Source organism: Budorcas taxicolor, chromosome 2 (assembly GCF_023091745.1).
Source record: "Budorcas taxicolor isolate Tak-1 chromosome 2, Takin1.1, whole genome shotgun sequence".
Taxonomy (NCBI): Eukaryota; Metazoa; Chordata; class Mammalia; order Artiodactyla; family Bovidae; genus Budorcas; species Budorcas taxicolor.
The window spans coordinates 39,115,400-39,138,112 of NC_068911.1; the positions used below are offsets into that span (position 1 = coordinate 39,115,400).

General features: G+C 52.9%; 1 protein-coding gene across 1 annotated transcript in view; it reads right to left on the reverse strand.

The window, feature by feature from the left end:
* Positions 1–2,286: 2,286 nt before the first annotated feature.
* Positions 2,287–22,713, reverse strand: part of C2H16orf96 (chromosome 2 C16orf96 homolog) — a 32,937-nt gene continuing 12,510 nt past the window's right edge. The window contains exons 6-16 of the mRNA XM_052635925.1: positions 20,367–20,452; positions 19,944–20,054; positions 15,550–15,624; positions 14,251–14,415; positions 10,783–10,901; positions 10,012–10,074; positions 8,576–8,668; positions 7,358–7,538; positions 7,152–7,254; positions 3,323–3,403; positions 2,287–2,504 (exon numbers count right to left, since the gene is read on the reverse strand). Of these exons, the coding sequence (XP_052491885.1) occupies positions 2,287–2,504; positions 3,323–3,403; positions 7,152–7,254; positions 7,358–7,538; positions 8,576–8,668; positions 10,012–10,074; positions 10,783–10,901; positions 14,251–14,415; positions 15,550–15,624; positions 19,944–20,054; positions 20,367–20,452 (1,295 nt within the window). The remainder of the gene's footprint in view (positions 2,505–3,322; positions 3,404–7,151; positions 7,255–7,357; positions 7,539–8,575; positions 8,669–10,011; positions 10,075–10,782; positions 10,902–14,250; positions 14,416–15,549; positions 15,625–19,943; positions 20,055–20,366; positions 20,453–22,713) is intronic.

Genomic DNA, 22,713 nt, shown 5'->3' on the forward strand with positions numbered 1-22,713 from the left:
CTGTCCCTGGGCAAACAGTTACCCAGGGCCCTACATGGCTCACCCCTCCACCCCTGGGCTGCAGGAGCCCACTCAAGCACTGACTCCATCCGTAAATCAAAAAAACAGGCTGGAAGGCAGCTACCAGGGGCTGAGAGAGCAGGGCTTGGCTGCTGTGAGTCCCCACAGGTCGAGGCGGCAGAAGACAAGCCTGACCACATCTGACTTGGGTGCTTCCCTGGGGCCCCTACCTCTCCTCTGGCCCAAGCCCAGGCCACAGGGGAGAGGTGTTGGAAGTTGGACTCCTCACACTGGTGTCCAGCACCCAGGAACCACGGCCTCCTGGGCAGGTGGCCAGAGAGCTGAGGCCTTATCGTGTGAGCCTGGGTAGGTCACACCATGGCTTCTGCCCTGGGGCCCTGCTGTGCCCACCACTCAGAGCCAGGACTGCACAGGGCACTGTGCCACGGGGGCATGTGTGATGGGGCAGGGGAGGTTTGTCATGATTCTCTCTGGAGACTCAGCCCCAGTGGGGTGGTGGCCAGAGCAGGGCTGACAGGCCCACCCACCCATGTGGGACGGGCAAGGCCAGCTGCGGCAGAGGGCATGGGGCCAGTCACCCTCATCCAGAGTCAGAAAAGTAAAAGGTTTTATTCTGGGGAGAAGCTGATAAAAATACTCATCTCTGCTATGGGGGTGGGTCCAGGGCTGCACTGGCTGGTATCCCCCAAGGCGGCGTAGGTCACGGGGCTCAGGAAGCGCTCGGCTTCATTTGGACGCAGTCCTCGGAGAAAGAAAAGAGAAGTCAGGTCCAGGAGGGGGTGCGTGGGAGGGGAGGCAGGGCTGGGGGACCACTGGGGGTGGGGGGGTAGGCACTCAGCAGCCAGGACACCTTTGGCCACTGGTCCAGAGGATCCTCTGCCATGCCAGCACCCTGACGACCCCAGGGTGGATCCCCAGGGCAGCTCGCTGCCCCCCACCCAACTCCCTGACTCACTCCACCACCCCAGGGACCTCTGGTGGATGCTAGGGGGAGGTGTGCCCCAAAACCAGGCAGAAGGAAGCTTTTTTTTAGTCTTTGTGGAATGTGACAGAAGTGTCAGGAAGCATACAAAGGGTAGAGGGTGCAACTGGACAACCTAGGGGTGGAAAGGGAGAAACAACCAAACTGAGAGGAAGAAGCGTGTGTGCTCAGTCACTTCAGTCGCGTCCGACTCTGTGCGACCCTCTGGACTGTAGCCCGCCAGGCTCCTCTGTCCATGGGATTCTCCAGGCAAGAATACTAGAGTGGGTTGCCGTGCCCTCCTGCAGGGGATCTTCCCAACCAGGCATCGAACTTGTGTCTCGTACATCTCCTGACTCACAGGTGGAATCTTTACTGCTGAACCACCAGGGAAGCCCAAGAGGGAGAAGGGGGACTGATAAACCATCCAGGTACTTCCCTGGTGGTCCAGTGGTTAAGACTCTGTGCGTCAGATGCAGGGGGGCAGGGGTTCGATCCCTGGTCCGGTAACTAAGATTTCCCAAGCCCTATGGTGTGGTCACACACTCACAAAACCATCCCAGGGGCAGAAACCACACGGGCTGAGGGACCCACCAGGCAGGTATGAGCGCTCTGCTCTTCGTCCTGGGGGCCAGTCACAGAACCCCAGGTGAGCATGCTTTGCTGGTCAGTCCACCAAGCACACAGACAGTGAGCACGTGACCCAAAGAACCAGCAAGACGCCAAACAGGATGGAGCGGTCCTGGAGGATTCCAGGGCTTTTGCTCCAAGTGCCTCGTGGATTAGCCAGAAGTAAATACAAACAATCAGATTCTTTAAATACCCAACTCATAACAGTGATTACTGGTGGAAACAATCAACAGATAGTAAAAAAGCATGCAGTAAAATCTGGTTCCCATGAGAAAGCCGGTCCTGGTAGAAATAACGCTCGCTAAAGAAAATGGACAGCGGTATTGGCTGTGATTGGAACGCATTCTGATGAAACCATTTCAGCAAAATAAAAAGGAAAGTGATTGTTTTTTAAAACCACTGTAACTGTGCTGTATTGAAAATGGGTCAAGGAATTAAATTGTTTTAGTGGAAAATTCAGTCTAGCAAGAATGCTGTGTTCTCCATGAAATGTAGCATGAGATGGATTGTGTTGTGTGTATCCACAGGCAAGTTACAAGCAGCTACTGGGTCAAAATGAGTCCCTCGTGGAGACCCCTCCCTTAAGCCCAGGACCCCCACACCTTGCCCAGGGCAGTGTCTCTGCCTTGCAGGGGAGGGTGGAGATGCTGGAGGGGAGGGGGTGGGCGCAGGGCTCACGGGTTGCTGGGCTCCTTGGCGGACTGCAGGCTGGCTCGGGACTCAAGGCGCAGGGACCGTGGGTGCCTGGCAGCCCCTGGGGCCGGCTGGGGGTCCTGCAGAGATGGCGTCAGCGGTGGCAGCAGCAGCATGGGCAGGAGAGACGGAGGCGGAGCAGGCATCGTTGGTGGAGGGCCCGAGGTGGCTGAGCCCATGCTGGCGCGGGGGGGCACGGCTGCGGGGGGCAGGAGGGGCAGGAGAGACCCACGATGTGTCCCAAGAACATTCTGGAGAGAGGCTGGTCCGACGGGGCCATCCCCATTAAGGAAAAGAGAATCCCCAAGACTGAAAGTGTTCACCTCTAATCACCCAGCCCAGGCATCTGACACTTCCTGGGTTGGGGCAGGAGTATCCATCCTGGGGGATGGATAATTTCATCTATTCATCCAAGATAGATGAAACCAGAGGTGGACGAGGACGAGGAGCAGGGCAGCCCAGAGAGAACGGGGCTTGGAGGCCGGGATTCCCCAGTTCAAGGTTGCTGTGCCTCGGCTCCCCTGCTGTAGCGGCGTCCCCAGCCGGGACAGTAGATAAAGACTGCGTGAGGTGAGAGGGGAGGAAGTGTTCTGTGTGCTGCAAAACGTGCTCAGGTTGGTGATGAGACCTGAGGAGTGGTGACCTCAGCTGCACAGCCCCGACTCGGCTCTCGGGCCCCCAGCGGAGAAGCCCAAAAGCAATGAATGGGCACCTTTATCCCAGCCCTGCAGCTGGCTGGACTCCGGGAATACAGACACCAGCCCTGGGCCCCAGGGATGGCGCCTGGACCAGGAGACCTGGCTGGAGGGTGAAGCTGGAGCCCTGGATGGCTGGGAGCCCCTGCTCAGGGCACTGGGTGCCAGGAGGCGGTTGCTCGAGGGACCGTCTCTGGACCTCCGGGTCTGGGCAGGGGAGAGATGGGTGAGGTGGAGCCGGAGAGCCTGAGGCTGGAAATGGGGGCCCAGACACGGTACTGGAATCCCAGCTGGGCCAGGGAATTGGGGGACAGCTACTCACCAGAGGAGATGGCACCAAATAGGGCGCTCGGGCGGGCACCCTCATGTGGGCTGCGGGCCGGGGGATGTGGGACCTTCACAGCTTAGCAGAGAAGAAAGGGGAAGAGACAGGCATGGATGGGAGCGCCCCCAGGGCTCTGCCCACCTGGAGGCCCACATCCCGTCCTCTGGCGCCCGCAAAGGCCCTTCACTCCGATGGGACTTGCCTGCTACCCCTACCCCACCTCTTAACACACCCAACCCCCTCTTACTCATGCAGGGAAGCCCCTTCCTCCCTCCCCGCCTCCCCTTGGAGGCAGAGGTGTTAGGAAAGCCCTTTTTGAAAGTAACTCAAGGGCAGGGAGGAGAGAGCCCTTATTCTAGCGTAGACAGATGCAGGCTGCCAGTTCTCAGCGACTCCCACCAGGGCCGGCCACCAGAGTGCCCCACTCCACCTCCCTGTCCTTCATCTTCTCTGTGTGCACTTTTTTTTTAAAGGTATGTGCGTGCTAAGTCACTTCAGTTGTGTCCAAATCTTTGCAACCCCATGGACTATAGCCCACCAGGCGCCTCTGACCATGGGATTCTCCAGGCAAGAATACTGGAGTGGGTTGCCGTTTCCTCCTCCAGGGCATCTTTCAGACCCAGGGATCAAACCCACGTCTCTTAGGTCTCCTGCACTGCAGGTGGGTTCTTTACCACTAACACTACCTGGGAAGCCCTTTTTTGAGGTAAAATTCACATAAAATTAATTATTCAAAGTGAACACTTCGGTAGCATCAAGTTCATTCACAAGACTGTGTGGCCGCCATACCCAGCCAGTTCTCGAACATCTCATCACCCCCAAAAGAGGTTGGTACCCACGAGCCAGTCACCCCCGTTCTCCCCTCCCCTGAGCTCTGGCGACCACGAACCTGCTTTCCGTCTCGCGACCTGCCTGTTCTGGACACTTCATAGGAGGGCGTCGCACAATACATGGCCTTTGGGGTCTGGCTCCATCCTTCACCCTTTCTGGATGGGGGTCCAGCCAAGCATCTCCATGGCCGGCCTCCCAGACCAGAGGCCAGTGCATGAGGTGGGAACGTGCAGGGAAAAGAGGCCGTGAGAGCGAAGGTGCTGGAAGGATGAGGGGGTGGGGAGGGGTCACCGACGGCCACTCACCCAGGGCTGGTAAGGACGGCAGCCAGACTGGTGAGGCGCCTCCGCCTCCGTCTGTGACCCGGACGCCTCTGCCTACCTCAGCCCTGCCTGTTCTCAGCCCTCCCTGCACTGAGATTTCTCTGGAAGTCCAGCCTCCTGCTGGGGGCACTGTTCACCAGGCACCCGGGGTTCCTCTGGCCTGCCTGAGATCCTGGCCACAATGTGGGCATCGGAGGGGAGGGCACAGGCTGGCGGGACGGCCCTCAGTGGCCCTGCGGGCAAAGGACAGATGGACGCATGAGACCAGGCTGGACCTGGTCAGGGTTCGAATCAGCTAGTTTAGGTTTAGATAATGGGTGTGTCTTGGATTGGGCTTCCCAGGTGGCGCTAGTGGTACAGAACCTGCCTGCTAATGCAGGAGATGTAAGAGACACAGATTTGATCCTGGGTCGGGATATCCCCTGGAGGAGGACCTGGCAACCCACTCCAGTATTCCTGCCTGTAGAGTCCCATGGACAGAGGACTCTGGCGGGCTACATACAGTCCATAGCGTCGCACAGTTAGACAAGACTGAAGCGACTTAGCATGCCCAAATATTCTTTCAAGTAACAAACGAGCAAGAAGACAACCTGGTCAAAAAATCCAGCCACAGGCAGGATTTAAAGTGATCACAATTGCCAGTTAGACTTTGTGGCTCCCAAGCAGGATAAAGCAATGAGGTGTCCTGGTTCAGTCCTGCTTTGTTGCGTGGAACTGGAGGAGAACACATGCTGGGGAGAAAAGCCCCTTGCTCCGGGTGACAGTCTGGGGGAGCTGGGTGGAGGGGGTCGCTGTCTGACCAATGACGGGGGACGAGGGTGGGGTCTGTATGTCAACCTGGCCCCTCCACCAAAGGCGCACTCGAGGCAAGCAGCCCTCACCCGCTCGTTTGTGCAATGCCCCCGCGGCTCTTGCAGGGTGAAAGGAGGCAGTGCAGGGCGTGGCAAGGAGTTGGATTCATTACAGACTTCTCTGGCAGGTCAGTGGTTAAGACTCTGCGCTTCCACTGCAGGAAGCGTGGGTTTGATCCATGGTCAGGAAACTAAGATCCTGCATGCCATGTGTCGTGACCAAAAAGAATAAAAATATTTTTAAAAAGAAAGAAGTTGAGCCCATTCAGTGTTTGCCACCATTGCTGTCATCCTGCCTGGTGGTCCTAGAGGCCTGGCCTGAGTCTCTTTCCGATAGTCTCTTTCCCTCCCCTGGGGCCTGGAGCAGCCAAACCTTGTCCACATGGAGCTGTTAACACTGCAAGGGTGACATGCATGCTCTGGGGGAATACAGGGCTTGAGATGGTGTCCTGCCCCGCTGGATCAGGGCAGGGGCCTGCGGTGGGTTGAATGGCAACCCCCCAAAAGACATGGCCCCCGGAACTTGTGAATGTGACCTTGTTTGAAGAAAAGGTTCCTGCAGATGTAAATAAGTGAAGGATCCTGAGATGGGAGGAGGAAATGGCAACCCACTCCAGTATTCTTGCCTGGAAAATCCCATGGACAGAGGAGCCTGGAGAGGGTTGCAAAGAGTCGGACAGACATGACTGAGCAACTGAGCACACACACACTTCTTGAGGTGAGGCCATCTGAGTTAAGAGACAGAGAGGAAGAGACATGGGGAGAAGCCACTCAAAGACGGAGGCAGAGATGGGAGTGATGCAGCCACGATCCCAGTAATGCCTGGGGCCCCCAGAAGCCGGAAGAGGCAGGAGGGCTCCTCCACTGCGGCCTTAGGAGGGCGCACGGCCCTGCCCACACCTTGATTTGGGATGTCTGGCCTCCTGAACTGAGAGAGCTCACTGCTGTCCTCTCCAGGCGCCCCGCTGGTGGTCGTCTGTCGCAGTCCCAGGGCACTAAAGCAGGCCATCTTCTCCTACACACCAGGGCTTAGGCGTCTCATGCTTGTTCTCAAGTCAGTGGAGGCAAAGGGGGTGATGGGGGACACCACGGCTGGGACTCTGTGGCTCCTGGACCAACCCCACTAGGGCAGTGTGTGGAGCCCCTCTTCCCAGAAGGGGGAACCTCAAAGGCACAGAGAAGGTGCCCCTTTGGGTGCTTCCGGCCCAGTGCTGGAGCTGAGTCCCTGGGGTCCCCAGCCGGAGCCAGCTGGAGCCGGAGCCACGATGGTGCAGCAAGCGGAGTGACTCATTCCCCATCTTCCTTGGGCCCAGCCCTCCCCGACCTGTGACAGTCGGGACACGGGCCTCCCGGCCTGTCCTTGTCTCCTCCTCGTCACCCCGACCCCGGCCCAGGTAGACTCACCTTCCTGAGTTCCCAGCCGGGCCTGCCTCGCACCCAGCACAGCGCCTTTGCACCAGCTATTGCCCCCACCCCCTCCCCAGAGCACTCTCCTCCCAGCTGATTCCTTCATCCAGCGAAGCCCTCTTGCCTTTTCAGAGGCCTCAGGACAGCAGCCCGGGACCTCTCTCTTGGACCAGGGTTCCTTGTCACAACTCTCCTGTCGCGCCCAGCACTCCAGGGAGGCCCTCTGGTGCCCCTCCCCAGCTGCTCCCCAGTACTGCGCCTGGCACACAGAGCCACGTTTGCCAGTGGCTGTGTGAGGAGCCCCCGTCACAGGTGTTGCCAGCTCTGGGTCCCACCTGCCTCACATGGGGCCTCACGCTGCCCAGCAAAGGCAGACCCCAGGCAGGGGTGCCCAGGCAGGCTGACGTTCCTCACCTGCCAGCTCCTTCTCCGCGCTGGTCAGTGGCCGAACCTTGTCCTTGCTCATCATTCGGCCCTTGTACAGGACCCCATCCACTCCTAGGAGGTCCACCTCGGCCTGGTTAAGGCAGCCCAAGCCCCAAGTCAGGGAGTGTCCATAGGGGCACCAGGGCCCGCCTCCCCGAGGGTTGCCCACTTCCAGGGGCTGTGGCTTGACTCACAGAGTCATAGTCCAACAACTCAGGGTCCCCGTAGGGGTAGAGAGTCGACAAGCCATATGGCTTGAACTCGAGGTTGGCGTTGTTTCTGGGGCCGTCACCCCAGTCCTGCGGGGGGCCCAATGAGTCCAGGCTCATCTCAGGGGCTCCAAGGTTCTGGAGTTTCTGCAGCTGCTGTTGTTCCCTGGAGGCAGGACAGGGGGGTCAGCAGCCACATGGAGGCACCTACGCCCCAGAGGAGCCTCAGGTTGGGTCCCAGGGCCTGGCCAGTAGCCGGGGAACTCTGGACAGACAGATACCGTTGGGGCAGAGAGCAGAAATTGAGAGCTGTGTTTCCCCAGACCTGGGACCCTGGTCTGGCCTGCCAAGAGCAGGCTCTTAACCTCTGTCTCTCTCTTTTTTTTTTTGATCACACCGTGGGGCAGGTGGGATCTTAGTTCCCAGACCAAGGAATCAAACCCAAGCCCCCGGCACTGGAAGGGCTAAGCCTTAATCACTGGACCACTTAACCTCTTAACCTCGTGTCCTCTTAACCTCTCATCTCAAAAGAGAGTCAATCGAGGGAGGGGGGCATCAGGCACAGGCCCCCAGGCCCCTCACCTTCACGTGGCCGTGGCTGCTGTTCAGCTATCACTCCCCACCCTCGAGCCTAGGGGCCCGGGTGTCGGAAGCACTCATGAAGCCATGGGGGATCAGGGGCTGAGGAGCGGGCTGGGGATAGGGGGCCGGCCGGGGGGCAGAGAAACATGAAGGTTGAGGCACCAGGCCTGCCATGTGCTAGCTGTGCCTCAGGCCAGTTGCTGAAACTCTCTGAGCCTCAGTTTCTTCAACTGTGAAATAGGATGATAGCAGAATGACCTCAAAGAGAAAGTGTAAGGTTTCAATGAGGTCCGCGCTGTCAGAGCACTCGGCACAGAGCCTGCCCGGTCACGGTAAGGCCCCCGAGGACCCCAGGGGGTCATGACTTACTTCTCCCAGCAGGAAGCCGGTCTATCAACCTCGCTCACAGGGGCGTGTGAGGTTTGAGACCCTCCCTCCCCTAAGAGTTCTTGGTCCACGACAGACGCCTGATAACCTGTTCGTTCCTCTCCCCGTGAGCACCTCACGTGCCCATCTGCAGCCCCACTGCCCGGGACAGCGTCCCTCACAGATAGCTGTGGTGCCCTGGGCAGTCTTTGAGTCTCGGGACTGCAGTTTGCTCCCGGACCCCCACCTGCTCACCTCATCTGTTGGCGCTGCAGGTACTCATAGCTGTTCGCGCTGGCCGGCCGCAGCCATGGCAGCACGTGGGTGTTGCGAATGGTGATGAGTTGCCTGTGGGACAAGAGCAAAGTGGGGGGGCGCACGTGGCCAGCAGAGGTCCCAGCTCCCACCTTCTCCTGGAAGCCCGCCCTCAAACGTGGCCTTTCCTCCAGAAAGATCCACAGCGTGGGGCCACCATCCTCTTTGTAGGTCATTGAGAACAAATGTTCTGATGATAAAAGGAAAACTCAGAACGGGTGAGTCCTAGAAATGGGACGTGGGTTGGAGGGTGCCATGGGCTCGGCGGAGGAGAATGGAGAGTGACTGCTGATGGGCATGGGGTTTCCTTTTGCGGTTGGGCCATACTGTCAATGTACTAAATGTCCCTGAATTGTTCACTTTCTTTTTCTTTTTTTTAGGCCACAGCACCCAGCATGTGGGATCTTAATTCCTCGATCTGGGATCAAATTTGTGACCCTTCCCCGTAATGGAAGTAAGGAATTTTAACCACTGGATAGCCAGGGAAGTCCCTGAACTGTTCACTTTAAAACGGTTAATTTATATTATGTGTATTTGACCTCATTACAAAAAATTAAAGCATCAGCCTTCTGAGGAGCTGGAACTGTTCTACATCTTGATCTGAGTGGTGGGGAGAGGAAAATATTTTGGAGTTTGAGGTGAATGGGCTTCCCTGGTGGCTCAGATGGTAAAGAATCCTCCTGCAATGCAGGAGACCCCAGTTTGATCCCTGGGGCAGGAAGATTCCCTGGAGAAGGGAATGGCTACCCACTCCAGTATTCTTGCCTGTAGAATTCGATGGATAGAGGAGCCTGGCGGGCTACAGTCCATGTGGTCACAGAGTCAGACACAACTGAGAGACTCACACTTTCATTTGGGGTTTGCCAGGTGGCGCTAGTGGTAGAGAACCCGCCTACCAATGCAGGAGACATAAGAGACCAGGGTTAGATCCCTGGGTTGGGAAGACCCTCTGGAGGAGGGCATGGTAACCCACTCCAGTATTCCTGCCTAGAAAATCCCATGGACAGAAGACCTTAGCAGTTATAGTCCATAGGGTCGCAAATCGGACACGACTGAAGCCACTTAGCATGCACACACGTGCACTAAACGCCACTGAGTTTTCCACTTTACAATGGCTGATTTTGTATGTGAATTTCACCTCAGTACATAAAGTATTAGACTAGAAAAACACGTGCAGTCCTCCAAGGTTCAGCTTTCCCTGAGTTTCCTCTTAGCCTTTTCCTCTGGAGTCCACCCTGTTCCCGGACACAGCGGGCAGCAGATGGGACTGGGGAAGGGAGGGGCACAGTACGGCCCAGGTCGGGAGCTAATGGGATCGTGTGCACACAACGGTGTACATGGATGTTTCCGTCCCCGACCACCCCCCTAGTACTCACGGGCTGGTCATCATCTCCACGGGCCGGTCACAGGACATGCATTTCACCCGTTCAAACAGTTTCCTGGAAGACACCCCGCTCTGTCAGCCGCCACCCCAGCTGGGCCCCATGAGGCCACCCCTGCCCCGGGCAGTACTTGGGGGAGGCTGCAGGTCCGTCCATGCCTCAGGGCCGGGGCTTCCCCCCAGATCCCACTCCCGCTGGCCTGGCCCAGCTCAGCTCAGCTCCACTGGCCCCGGCTGACCGCCACGTGGGGCCACTTGGGGCCTCAGTGGGGGATAAAAGTGGGCATAGCTTCTCTCCTCGCCCCAAACACAATGGAGGCCTTCATAACCTGGGAGAGCTACCCTTCACGGGGCACACAGGAGGGCAGAGGAGTGATCTGAGGACAGAAGCCCCCCAGGAAGATCGGGTCCCTCGGCCGGGGGCTCTGTCTGGATGGGGTGGGGGCCCGGCTCTAGTTCCAGGCCTGCTCAACCGCCCTGTGTGGCCTCGCAGGGGCCCCCTCCCTCTCTGACCCTCTGTCTCCTCATGAAAGAACGTGAAGCCCAGGCCAGAGCGGCCTACCTCTGAGCTCTAGTGCTCCCTGCCTCATCTCCTCCTCCACTGGGAAGCCCCACGTCCCCCTCCCCAGGTCCACAGGTCTGAGTCCTTCCTCCCAGAGTCCAGAATCTGCTGGTATACCTCTCTCATTTCCTCTCTGGAGGGAGGGCCGTGCAGCCTCTGGGAGCTGCAAGGGCTGCAGGGGACCCTGTCCCCAGAGGGACTCACCTCCTAAAGCCGGCAGCATTGTCGGGGTCAAAATGGAGGCCTTCAATCAGCAGCTTCCTGACAACTTTCCAGACCTCGTCCATGTCTTTCTTCAGATCATCCAAATCGCTGGGAACCAGCTGCCAAAAGCCAAAGGGAAGAGTGTTTAGTCAATTAAGTAAACACTCCGCCTCCCTCCAGCAACCTGCAAAGTTATAGAGAGAGTAACAAGATTGATGGCAACCCACTCTAGTATTCCTGCCTGGGAAATCCCACGGACAGAGGAGCCTGGAGGGCTATAGTCCATGGGGTCGCAAAAGAGTTGGACACGACTTAGCAACTAAACAACAAGCAAGATTAACCAAGAAAAGTGAGGTGGCTGTGGACTTCCCTGGTGGTCCAGTGGTTGAGAATCCACCTTGCAATGCAGGGGATGCAGGTTCGATCCATGGTCAGGGAACTAAGACCCCACATGCCACGGGGCAGCTAAACAACTAAGCCTACAAGCCACACCTAGGGAATCTGTGCACCGCAATGAAAGATCTCATATGATGCGATGAAGATCCTGAGTGCTGCAACCAAGACCAACTACAGTCTTTTAAACTACACACATACAAAGACCAAAACCACTCACAAGTTGCAAGAATAGTCCAAAGGACACTCCTATATCCACTTAAATTCACCAATTCTTAACATTTCACAATGTCTTCTTTATCGTTCCAAATGTATGTAAGTGTTTTCTGAATCATCTGAGAATAATCACAGACATCACAATATATTTCCCGTACAAAAAGTTAAACGTGGAATTACCATACAACTCAGCAATTCCACTCCTGGTAGTCACTAAATGAACACAGGTGATCATTAAATGATGAATGGATAAATAAATGACCACTCCTGGGTATCTACCCAAAGTCACCGAAAACAGGTCTTCAAACAAAAACTGGCTCATGAATGTTCATAGCAGCATTATTCACAAGAGTCCAAAGGTGGAAATAACCCAAGCGTCCGTCAGCAGATGAACAAACAAAATGTGGTCTATCTGTCTGACCATGTTATTCAGTCATGAAAAAAAATGAACTTCTGATTTATGTGACAACATGCGTATGTTAGTTACTCAGTCATGTCTACTGAGTTGCAACTCTTTGCAACTCCATGGACTGTAGCCTGCAAGGCGCCTCTGTTCATGGGATTCTCCAGGCAAGAATACTGGAGTGGGTCGCCATTCCCTTCTCCAGGGCATCTTCCCGATCCTGGGATCAAACCCGGGTCTCTGGCATAGCAGGCAGATTCTTTCCCATCTAAGCCATCAGGGAGGCCCATGTTACAACATGGTTGAACCCTGAAAACATGATGCTGAGTGCAAGAAACCAGACCCTCGAGGTCACATGCTGTGTGACTCATTTATGTCAAGTGTCCCAAATTGGCCAACCCAGACAGTAGATTAGTGGCTGCTGGGGGCTGGGGGCGGGGGGCGTGATGGGTGATTGTCTTGCGGGTCTGGGGTCTCCTTTTGTGGGGGATGGAAATGCTCCAGAACCAGAGAGAGGTGGTGCTAACGCAACACTGTAACCAATGCCACGGGTTCATTGCCTGAAAATTGCCAATGGTTGCTTTTATGTCATGTGAATGTTCCCACAGTGAAAAATACACAAAGAAAAGCAGAGCAACGAGGACAGGGTCACTTAAACCAACAAACAACAAAAAAGCTCTCGATCAGGAAAAAAATTTAGACACATAGAGAGGAGAAGAGACTAGAATCATGAACCCTGAAATACCCACCATGGAGATTTAATCATTATTAACATACTGCTCTATCTGCCTTTTTTTTTTTTTCTTTTTTCAGCTGTGCTGTGCAGCTTGCCGGATCTTGACCAGGGATCGAACTCCTACAGTGGAAGTGCAGAGTCCTAACCACTGGACCTCCAAGGAATTGATGCAGTGTTTTGTTTGTTTGTTTGTTTTAAGTTACAGAAATCACAACATTCCACCCAAATATTTTAGTGATTTTCTTCAGTTCAGTTCAGTCGCTCAGTTGTGTCCGACTCTTTGCGACCCCATGAATCACAGCACACCAGGCCTCCCTGTCCATCACCAGCTCCCGGAGTTCACTGCAATACCATTATCCCAACTAACATAATGAGCCACAGAAGTCACACTCCATCACTTCTGTAATATCCTGTTGGTTACACAGGTCAGCCCTGTTCAGTGTGATAGCTGGGGAGCGTCTGGGACGTTGACCACCATAGTGTTCCTCTCTGGACAAGCAAAGGGATGTGGCAGGCACAGGGGGCATCCTGCTGGCCATTTATTTATCCATTCATCATTTAATGACCTGAATTTGATCTAATTTCCAGCTAATTTTCAGAGTTGGAGCAACTGAAACATGGGAAGTCTCCTTCTGTATTGCATTTGGTTGTTGTGACTCCTGAGACTCTTTTAATCTAGAGCAGTTTCTGTCCCACTTTTTTTCACCCTGCCATGGAATTATGGGAGAAAAACAGGTCAGTGGTTCTGCAGATAACTGAGTTACTTCAGCTGTAATTCTGCATTGATTTGTATGATTTTTATGACAAGTATCTCCCATATCTGTTTTGCTTATCATCGTATCCTCATTAACCAGAGGTACCCAGTAGGTGGATGATGAATGAATAAATCCTCACTTTAAAGATGAGAAAACTGAAACTTGAACAGGTTCTGTAACTCAGGGCACAATGCTGATCACGGTGGGGCTGGGACTCAGACCCCGAGTGCCTGGATTCTAAACCCCAGTGCTTTTATCCACACCAGTCACACCAGCTGCAGGAACCACACAGCATGGAAGGGGATGGCCTGACCGTTCTTGTCTCTTTATTAGACGGTACAAATGAAGGCTATGACTCCTTATCAACGTTTTCCCAGGGTCTGGCTCAACACAGGTGGTCATTAAATGATGAATGGATAAATAAATGACCAGGATGCCCCCTCTGCCCGCCACATCCCTTTGCTTGTCCAGAGAGGAACACTATGGTGGTTAATGTCCCAGATGCTCCCCAGCTATCACACTGAACAGGGCTGACATGTGTAACCAACAGGATATTACAGAAGTGATGGAGTGTGACTTCTGTGGCTAAGTCAGAGAAGACATTGCAGCTTCTGTCTTGCTCTCTTGGATCATGTGATCCTGGGGGGGAAACACCCCTTGCCATGTTGTGAGGCTGCTCAAACAGCCCTAAGGAGGCCACCATGTGATGAGGAAGTGCCAAGTCTTGCTCACAGCCATGTGAGGGCACTATCTTGGAAGTGGCTCTCCCAGCCCCAGTCAAGCCTCTGGACGACGCAGGCCCTGGACAACACCCTGACTGCAGCGTTGTGGGAGGCCCTGAGCCACCCAGCTAAGCTGCTCCCAAATTCTTGACCCTCAGAAACTTTGAACTTTGCTGTCTTAAGGCACTAAATTTCAAGGTAGTTTGTTATGCAGGAGGTGGTGATTAATACAGAGCTCCTCACCTTGGTACGTACGTCTTTGTCCAACTGCTCCACAGCCTTCTTCCAGTCATCCTCATTGGCAACCACCCTGAAGAGCATGCCCTGAATCATTTCATTCAGCTGCATGGCCACTGTGTCCAGGTCAGCCCGGCTTGCCTTGCCTGCCAGGGAGCTCTTGTCGGCCTTCTGGGGAGAGATGGGACTCAGGGAAGCAGGGCTGCGGGGCTGGGAGCAGTGGGGATCTTGGGGAGGTCAGATCACTGTGGTCAGTTGTTGTAGTTTGGGACCCTGGGTACCCAGCCTTGGCTTAAATTCAACCTTGGGGTCCGGCTCAAACACAGCTATTAGATCACAGCCAAGGTTTTCCTGTGATGGAGAAGTTGAGGTATGGTTTTTAAGTTCACTTAGCAAATTGACACAAACTATAATTCAGAAGGATACATGCAGGCCTGTGTTCACAGCAGCACTATTCACAATAGCCAAGACATAGAAAAAACTAAAATGAACAACCAAAACCGAAAGATGAATGGGTAAAGATGTGGTGTGTGTGGCATGGAATACGACTTGGCCATAAAGAAGAACATGATGATCCCATCTGCAGCAACGTGGATACGGCTAGAGATCACCATGCTAGGTGGGTTAAGCCAGAAAGAGAGGGACCTGTGCCATATGACATCACTTATATGCGGATAAGCTTTTATATATAGGATGGATAAACAACAAGGTTCTACCATATAGCACAGAGAACTATATTCAATATCCTGGGATAAACCATCATGGAAAAGAATATTTAAAAAAGAATGCACATATACGTATATATACTATATACATTGGGCTTCCCTGGTGGCTTAGATGGTAAAGAATTCGCCTGCAATGCAGGAGGCCTGGGTTCAGTCTGTGGGTTGGGAGGATCCCTTGCAGGAGGGAATGGCAACACACTCCAATATTCTTGCCTGGAGAATCCCATGGACGCAGGAGCCTGGTGGGCTACGGTGCACGGAGTCGCAAAGAGACAGACACGACTGAGTGCCTAACACTTTCACTGTGTGCATCACTTTGCTGTACAGCAGTAATTAACACTGTAAAACACCTATACTTCAGTTTAAAACATTGTCACTAATCCTGAGTCACTGACAATAAGAATTGGTGGGACAACTTTTGAGAACTTCCCCTGGACTTTGTATATGATAAAGGTGGAAGGAAGCTTGGGAAGTCTGTGTGCCTGGCTTCGTCCTGGCTGGATGATTCCGTTTCCCTCAGTGGGAGAGTCGGGCTCGGGGTGGGGGATGGGGTGGGGGAGAGGAGTCTCTGCTCACTCACCTCTTTCAACTCCTGCTCCATCTCATTTCGGTCTGCCTTGTACATTTCTAGGTTTCTTAGTTGAGCATAGACAACCTAAGAACAGAGGCGGAGGGATGTCAGTCATCCTCGGACGTCCTGAGGACAGCCTCTGCCTTCAGCCTCTGCCCTAGGAAGGGAGCAGTGGGGCCAGGTGGATAGCAGGCGGGGCAGCACAGTGAAAGGCTTGGGCACCAGGTTTCCAGATCAAAAGGGAAGGAACAGGAGGCTTGGGACAAGCTGTCCCCTTGGGGGGTGGCATCATAGAACTTTGCTACACAGGAAAGGAAGGAGGACCGGAGGAAGGAACGCACAAACCAGAGCTGATGCTTTGGGTCCCTAGATGGTTGAGGCAAGTAGATCTCTTCTGATTTGAAATGGAGTCTCTATATCAAGCAAGCACTTATATGCGACATGCACCGTGCCCCGTGTCAGGCGAAAACCCTCACTTCCCACACCCATGACTCCACAAAGAACCAATTCTCTGCATCAATTCTTCCCTATCTCCACTGACTGGACCCTCCCTATGACAGGAGCTGCCAGCTTCCCTGCTTGGGAAGAGCCTCGATCTTCTGGGCCATGTCCCCAGCAGTGGGGGAGGTCACTCTCCCCCCAAAACTGGAAACAGGCTTCTACTTCTCCCTTCATATCTGGTCTCCCTTTCACTCTCAGAAACAGAACCCCCATCTTTCAGCTGGCATCTGGCCACCCAGAATCATGACTGTATTTCACAGCCTCCTTTAGCTTGATGTGACCACTGAAGTATAAACGAAAGTGGGTAGGTGTTCTCTTCACTGCTGGCTTAGACACAGAGTTAAATCACTGGAGCACCAGCAGCTGTCTTGGACCATGAAGTGACCTTGTGAACCGAAGTCACACACCAAGGAGCTCTATACCAGCTCTGAGTTTCTTGAACATAAAAGAGAAATAAGGGGTTTCCCTGGTAGTTCAGTGGTAAAGAACCTGCCTGGCAAGGCAGGAGACGCAGGCTCCATCCCTGGGTCAGGAAGATCCCCTGGAGTAGGAAATGGCAATCCACTCCAATATTCTTGCCTGGGAAATGCCATAAACAGAGGAACTTGGTGGGCTACAGTCCATGTGGTCGCAAACAGTCAGACATGACTGAGCTAACAACAACAAAAAACAAAAGAGAAATACACTTATGACTTGTTTAAGTCAGCTATTTGGGGGTTTTATGTTATTTGAAGACGAACATAATTCTAATTAACGCAAAGCTTCTTCACATCCACCTTGCACCCAGGTGGGTCTCAAGGTCTAGTACAGGTGGTGGTGGTGGGGAAGGGAACTCCTGCTTCTGCCTGGAGTCAGGCTTTCCCCTCCAACCCCATGTTAGCGGGGAGCTGACCTTTTGGAGTCATCAGGCCCAACATGAACACTTAGAGCCCCATTTGGCTGTTCCTAATTAAAATCTAGAAATACAGAGAAGCCAGGACCCTCTAACTTCCACTGCCACGGTTACCTGTTCACGGGGTAGACTAAGGTCCTTCCCAGAATTCACGCCTTCCTAGAACCTGTGAATGTGGCCTTATTTGGAAATGGCTCTTCGCAGGTGAAATCAGTTAAGATGTGGTCACACTGGATTAGGGCGGAACACATGGATGAGGAGGCCACGTGAAGACACAAAGACACACACAGAGAAGAAGGCCACGTGACAATGGAGGCAGAGACTGGAGCGATGCGTCTACAAACCAAGGAAACACCTGGAGCCGCTAGAGCTAGGAGAGGCCAAGAAGGATCCCCCCTGAAGCCTTCAGACAGCACGAGGGCCCTCCAGCACCTTGATTCAGGGCTTTCAGCCTCCAAGAATTGGGAAGAGTACACGTCTCTAGTTTTAAGTCACATGGTTTGTGGTTATATGTTACAGCAGCCACAGAAATGCCCAGTAAGTGGCAGAATTGGGATTGAAACCAAGGCCTATCTAACCACAACGGCAGGCCGCCTCCCAGCTGGCTGGTTACTTTGCCCGAATCTGTTTCCTCCTTGCTCAAACGGCATTAATATCACTCCTGCCCCGAGGAAGCCAAGGGGACTAGAAATGGCATCTTCCTAGAAGAGTTAGGATTTGATACACGTCAGCTCTCGCATCAGTCCTCTCCTGCACCGAGCCAGAGCCCTGGATATCATTGATCATTCCAAGAACGGCTTTGGATGTATATAACTGATTCACTTGGCTGTACAGCAGAAACTAACACAATATTATAAATCAACTGTACTCCAATAGGAATTTTTAAAAAAGAAAACAAAAAGAATGGTTTTGGGGATTTCCCTGTTGATCCCGTGGTTAAGACTTCACCTTCCAATGCAGGGGAGTGTGGTTTGATCCCTGGTTGGGGAGCTAATGGTCCTACATGCTTCTTGGCCAAAAAAACCAAAACATAAAACAAGCAATACTGTAACAAATTCAATAAAGACTTTAAAAATGGTACACATCAAAAAAAAAAAAAAAGAAGAAGAAGCGGTCCTGGAATGCATCCTGTAGCTTATAAAAGATGCCTGCCAGTTTGCAGAGGGCAAATAGTGTTTTCACATTTCCATACTGAGTCAGAAAGAGTTCTGTTCTCATTCACTTTCCTGCTGTATCCTTTGTGAGAAATGCTCCCAAAGCAGCAGTCTGAGGTGATGGAAATGCGTCCATCTGGATGGTTGGTGACATGGCTGCACAAAGAGGCAAAAATGAGTCAAGCGGCTATGCTTCAAGCCTGGGCAGTTTACTGTGTGTAAATCATGCTTCGATGAAAGACAAACAAATACTATCATTCCCCCGAGAGAAACACAGAAGGGCTCGGGCGCTGTCTGTCTGCTTGACCGCTGTATCGCGGGGCCCTGGAAGGGCGCCTGGTGTGGAGCGAAGGCTCAGTCACGTGGGCTGAATGACGCAGGGGTGATGGGGTTTCTCGTGCCACCTGTTACGTCCAGAACGTTTTCTCCCAGCTTTCCAGGTAGAAGGCAGTGTTGGTGGTGTTTCTTCACTAGCCCCGCTGCTGCAACAGAACCAGGGCGGGTGTCTGCCTCCCTCCTCTCTCTGCTGGAAGGGCTCCGTGGGGCTGCTGATGATTTGCAGCCCGTGTTCATTTAAGAAGTATTTGATGAAGTGTGCTGTATACAAAGCCCCGCTCCAGATCCTTCCGGGGTCCACTTTTAGAAGCAATTAGCTCTTGTTGGCACAAGGGGCAGGAAGGAAGTCCGGACAAAGGCTGACTTGGTCCATTCAGCCTGTTGGGCCAAACTCCTCTTGAGCTTCTCTCAAAGAGGGATCAGTGACAGCTTTCTGGAGGCAGATTCTGAGCCCCCCTCCTCCTCCCCCGATCGGAGTGGGATGTCGTACTGGACCCACATCAGACATGCCGGATGAACTGGCTCTGGTCTCCGACCAGGAAGGGCTCCAGTAGGTCCCTAGGGCACAGCATCCCAGCCTTTCTGAAAAGCAGTGGCTAAACAAGAGCCCAGGGTTGGCAGGAGACGGTGCACTTCCTGATCCTGGTACTCGCAAGAGTCTCGCCCCAAGACTGTGTATCCTGTGCCCACACATGGCCCGGGCGCTCCCTTCCTCCCCGCTCAAGCTGGGCATCAGCTCTCCTTTGATAAGCTTTCCTCCCGTCCAACTTGCCCTGTGCAGGCTGGCCTGGTCACTCCGTGTGATGACCTTCGAAGGGGAGCTCTGCCCTCCCCTCTTGCTCATCACATCCTAGGGCGTCCCACCAACAGCCCCTGACTTGGAATCGAAAGCCCCCACAGGAACCACCTCAGGTGGCTCTGTTTGGGATTTTGCCTCATTACACCCCCAGGGGAAAAGGTCACCTCCTCCCCACTGGGAAGGATGGTGATCTTTTCTCTGAAGATCTGGGATGCCTCCGGGACAAGGCTCAGACCGAAATGGTCCCGAGGACCATCAGGCTGGGGTGGTCAGGGCAGCCCAGCCAGCCCACGGGAGGAGGTGTCTGGCTGAGTGACCCCCTGGGAGGTGCTTTTCAGGGTCCTCACATTTCTCATGTCAGACGCCACTGTTCCATCCAGTCCCTGCGGCGTGAGAGCTCAGATAATAAGCCAGTTTAGGGGAAAGGTTAGAGACCTTTCATTCATTGATTCGTTCAGCACATTTTGAGCCGTCACTCGGCGCCAGGTGGGTGACCCCCAGTGGTGAACGAGACACACCGTGTTCATGTGCTCTGGTGTATGTATGGGGGTGAGGTGGCGGGGTTGGTTTGCTTTTTGTGGCTGTCTACTTCACACACAGTGAAATGCCAGGAGAGTGTCCCTGGTTCCCCTGCCTTCGGGGTATCTGTGAAACCTCTGGGAAGAGTCTCAATATCCCGATGAGGAATCCTCCCCACTCTGGGCCTCCCAGACCTCCGGACCTTTAACTCATCCAGGCGAATCTGGAGCCTGTTCACTGCCCTGTCCAGCACGATGTGGTGGTCCTTTATCATCTCGATCTGGTGGCCCCAAACTCTCTCAAGTTCTTCCTCCTACACAGAAGGGGACACAGACATCTGAGGCCTCTTCTCTTGAGGTCGCCATGGCCAGGAAGGGACTTGAAGAGGGTACCAGCCCGGCGTACCTTCCAGCCCACAGCCTCCTAAACCCTTGTCGGGGGAACTGTACAGCCGCCCACCCTTGGGAGCCCCGCCCCAGACGGAGCAGATCGGCTTCCTTTCGGCTCCAGGACAGATGGTGCTTCTTCGTCTGGAAGGGCAGGACCTGCCCTGGCTCCGGCCATGAACTCTGCCGTCACCTCAAACCATCATCTTCTCAATGCCTTTTCTGGCCAGGACACTGACCTTCATCCTGGATTTCTGGAGGTTGCCAATCTTTTCCTGCAAGATGTCCAATGTTGACCCAAGCTTGGAAGAAGCTCCCATGTTAGCTGAAAGCAAAGGAGTCGGTGGCTGTCGGGGACAGGGATGGGGAAAGATGCTTCTAGAGCTCTATCTGCTTCTGTTACAAAGTATCTAAGATGATGTCTTCCAACGGAAGGAAGCTGTGAGCTTGGGGGCCTTTGAGGTCATCTAAAATTTTCTAGTAATATCTTTTAAAAGAAAAATCTAAAAATTAGCAGGTGAAATTAATTTAAAAAATATTTTTAAACCATTCTAATCCAAAATTATACAGGAGGCAGTGATCAAGACCATCTCCAAGAAAAACAAATGCAAAAAGGCAAAATGGTTGTCTAAGGAGACCTTAAAAATAGCTGAGAAAAGAAGAGAAGCGAAAGGCAAAGGAGAAAAAGAAAGATATACCCATTTGAATGCAGAGTTCCAAAGAATAGCAAGGAGAGATAAGAAAGCCTTCCTCAGTGATCAATGCAAAGAAATAGAAGAAAACAATAGAATGGGAAAGACTAGAGATCTCTTCAAGAAAATTAGAGATACTAAGGGAACATTTCATGCAAAGATGGACACAATAAAGGACAGAAATGGTATGGACCTAACAGAAGCAGAAGATATTGAGAAGAGGTGGCAAGAATACACAGAAGAACTATACAAAAAAGATCTTCATGACCCAGATAATCAAGATGGTGTGATCACTCACCTAGAGCCAGACATCCTGAAATACGAAGTCAAGTGGGCCTTAGGAACATCACTACAAACAAAGCTAGTGGAGGTGATGGAATTCCAGTTGAGCTATTTCATATCCTGAAAGATGATGCTGTGAAAGTGCTGCACTCAATCTGCCAGCAAATTTGGAAAACTCAGCAGTGGCCACAGGACTGGAAAAGGTCAGTTTTCATTCCAATCCCAAAGAAAGGCAATGCCAAAGAATGCTCAAACTACCACACAATTGCGCTCATCTCACACGCTAGCAAAGTAATGCTCAAAATTCTCCAAGCCAGGCTTCAACAGTACATGAACCGTGATTCCAGATGTTCAAGCTGAATTTAAAAAAGGCAGAGGAACCAGAGGGCCAACTGCCAACATCTGTTGGATCACTGAAAAATCGAGAGAGTTCCAGAAAAACATCTACTTCTGCTTTATTGATTATGCCAAAGCCTTTGACTGTGTGGATCACAACAAACCAGAAAATTCTTAAAAAGATGGGAATACCAGACCACCTGACCTGCCTCTTGAGAAATCTGTATTCAGGTCAAGGAGCAACAGTTAGAGCTGGACATGGAACAACAAACTGGTTCCAAATTGGGAAAGGAGTACATCAAGGCTGTATATTGTCACCCTGCTTATCTAACTTATATGCAGAGTACATCATGAGAAATGCTTGGCTGGAAGAAGCACAAGCTGGAATCAAGATTGCCAGGAGAAATATCAATAACCTCAGATATGCAGATGACACCACCCTTATGGCAGAAAGTGAAGAGGAACTCAAAAGCCTCTTGATGAAAGTGAAAGAGGAGAGTGAAAAAGTTGGCTTAAAGCTCAACATTCCAACTATTACACTTGGCAGAGAGCACAAAAGCAAGATAAGGATTCAAACAGGCGAGGACAGTGGATCTGAAAGTGGGTTCCCTGGGTCACCAGCAGCATAAGCAGCATCCCCTGGAATGGGTTATAAAAAGAAAGTCCTACCCAGGGGTCCTACCTAGATCAACAAGCCAGATCTGGGGCTGGCCCCAGCAGTCTGTGACTTACCAAGATCCCCAGGGATGCTGGGGCAAGCTTAAGGTTCAGAACTTCTAGGGTAGGCCACTCCCCACCCTCCATTTCCCATAGTGAACATATGCTCATAGTGTGCATGAACTGGGAGCATAAATATATTGGTCCTGTGTGCTCATTTGTGTCCAACTCTGCAGCGCCATGGACTGTAGCCCACCAGGCTCTTTTGTCCATGGGGATTCTCCAGGTAAGGATCCTGGAGTGGGTTGCCATTTCCTATTCCAAAGGATCTTCCTGACCCAGGGGTGGAACCTGTATCTCTTGCGCCTCCTGTACTGGCAAGCGGGGTCTTTACTACCAGCACCACCTAGGAAGCCCCCTATTGGTGCTACTACCTCCTAGAACATGACTGGCCTTTAAGGAAATATATGTTTGCCCAGCTTTGTTCCAAATCCCAAATTGACCACATCATCTGGGGTCTGTTCAGTGCGCCTAGAAACTCTGGGTGATCTGAACTTATCAAAACATTGTACAGCAATACTGTTTTATGGACAATTGAAAGGGAATTTCCAAGAGTAAT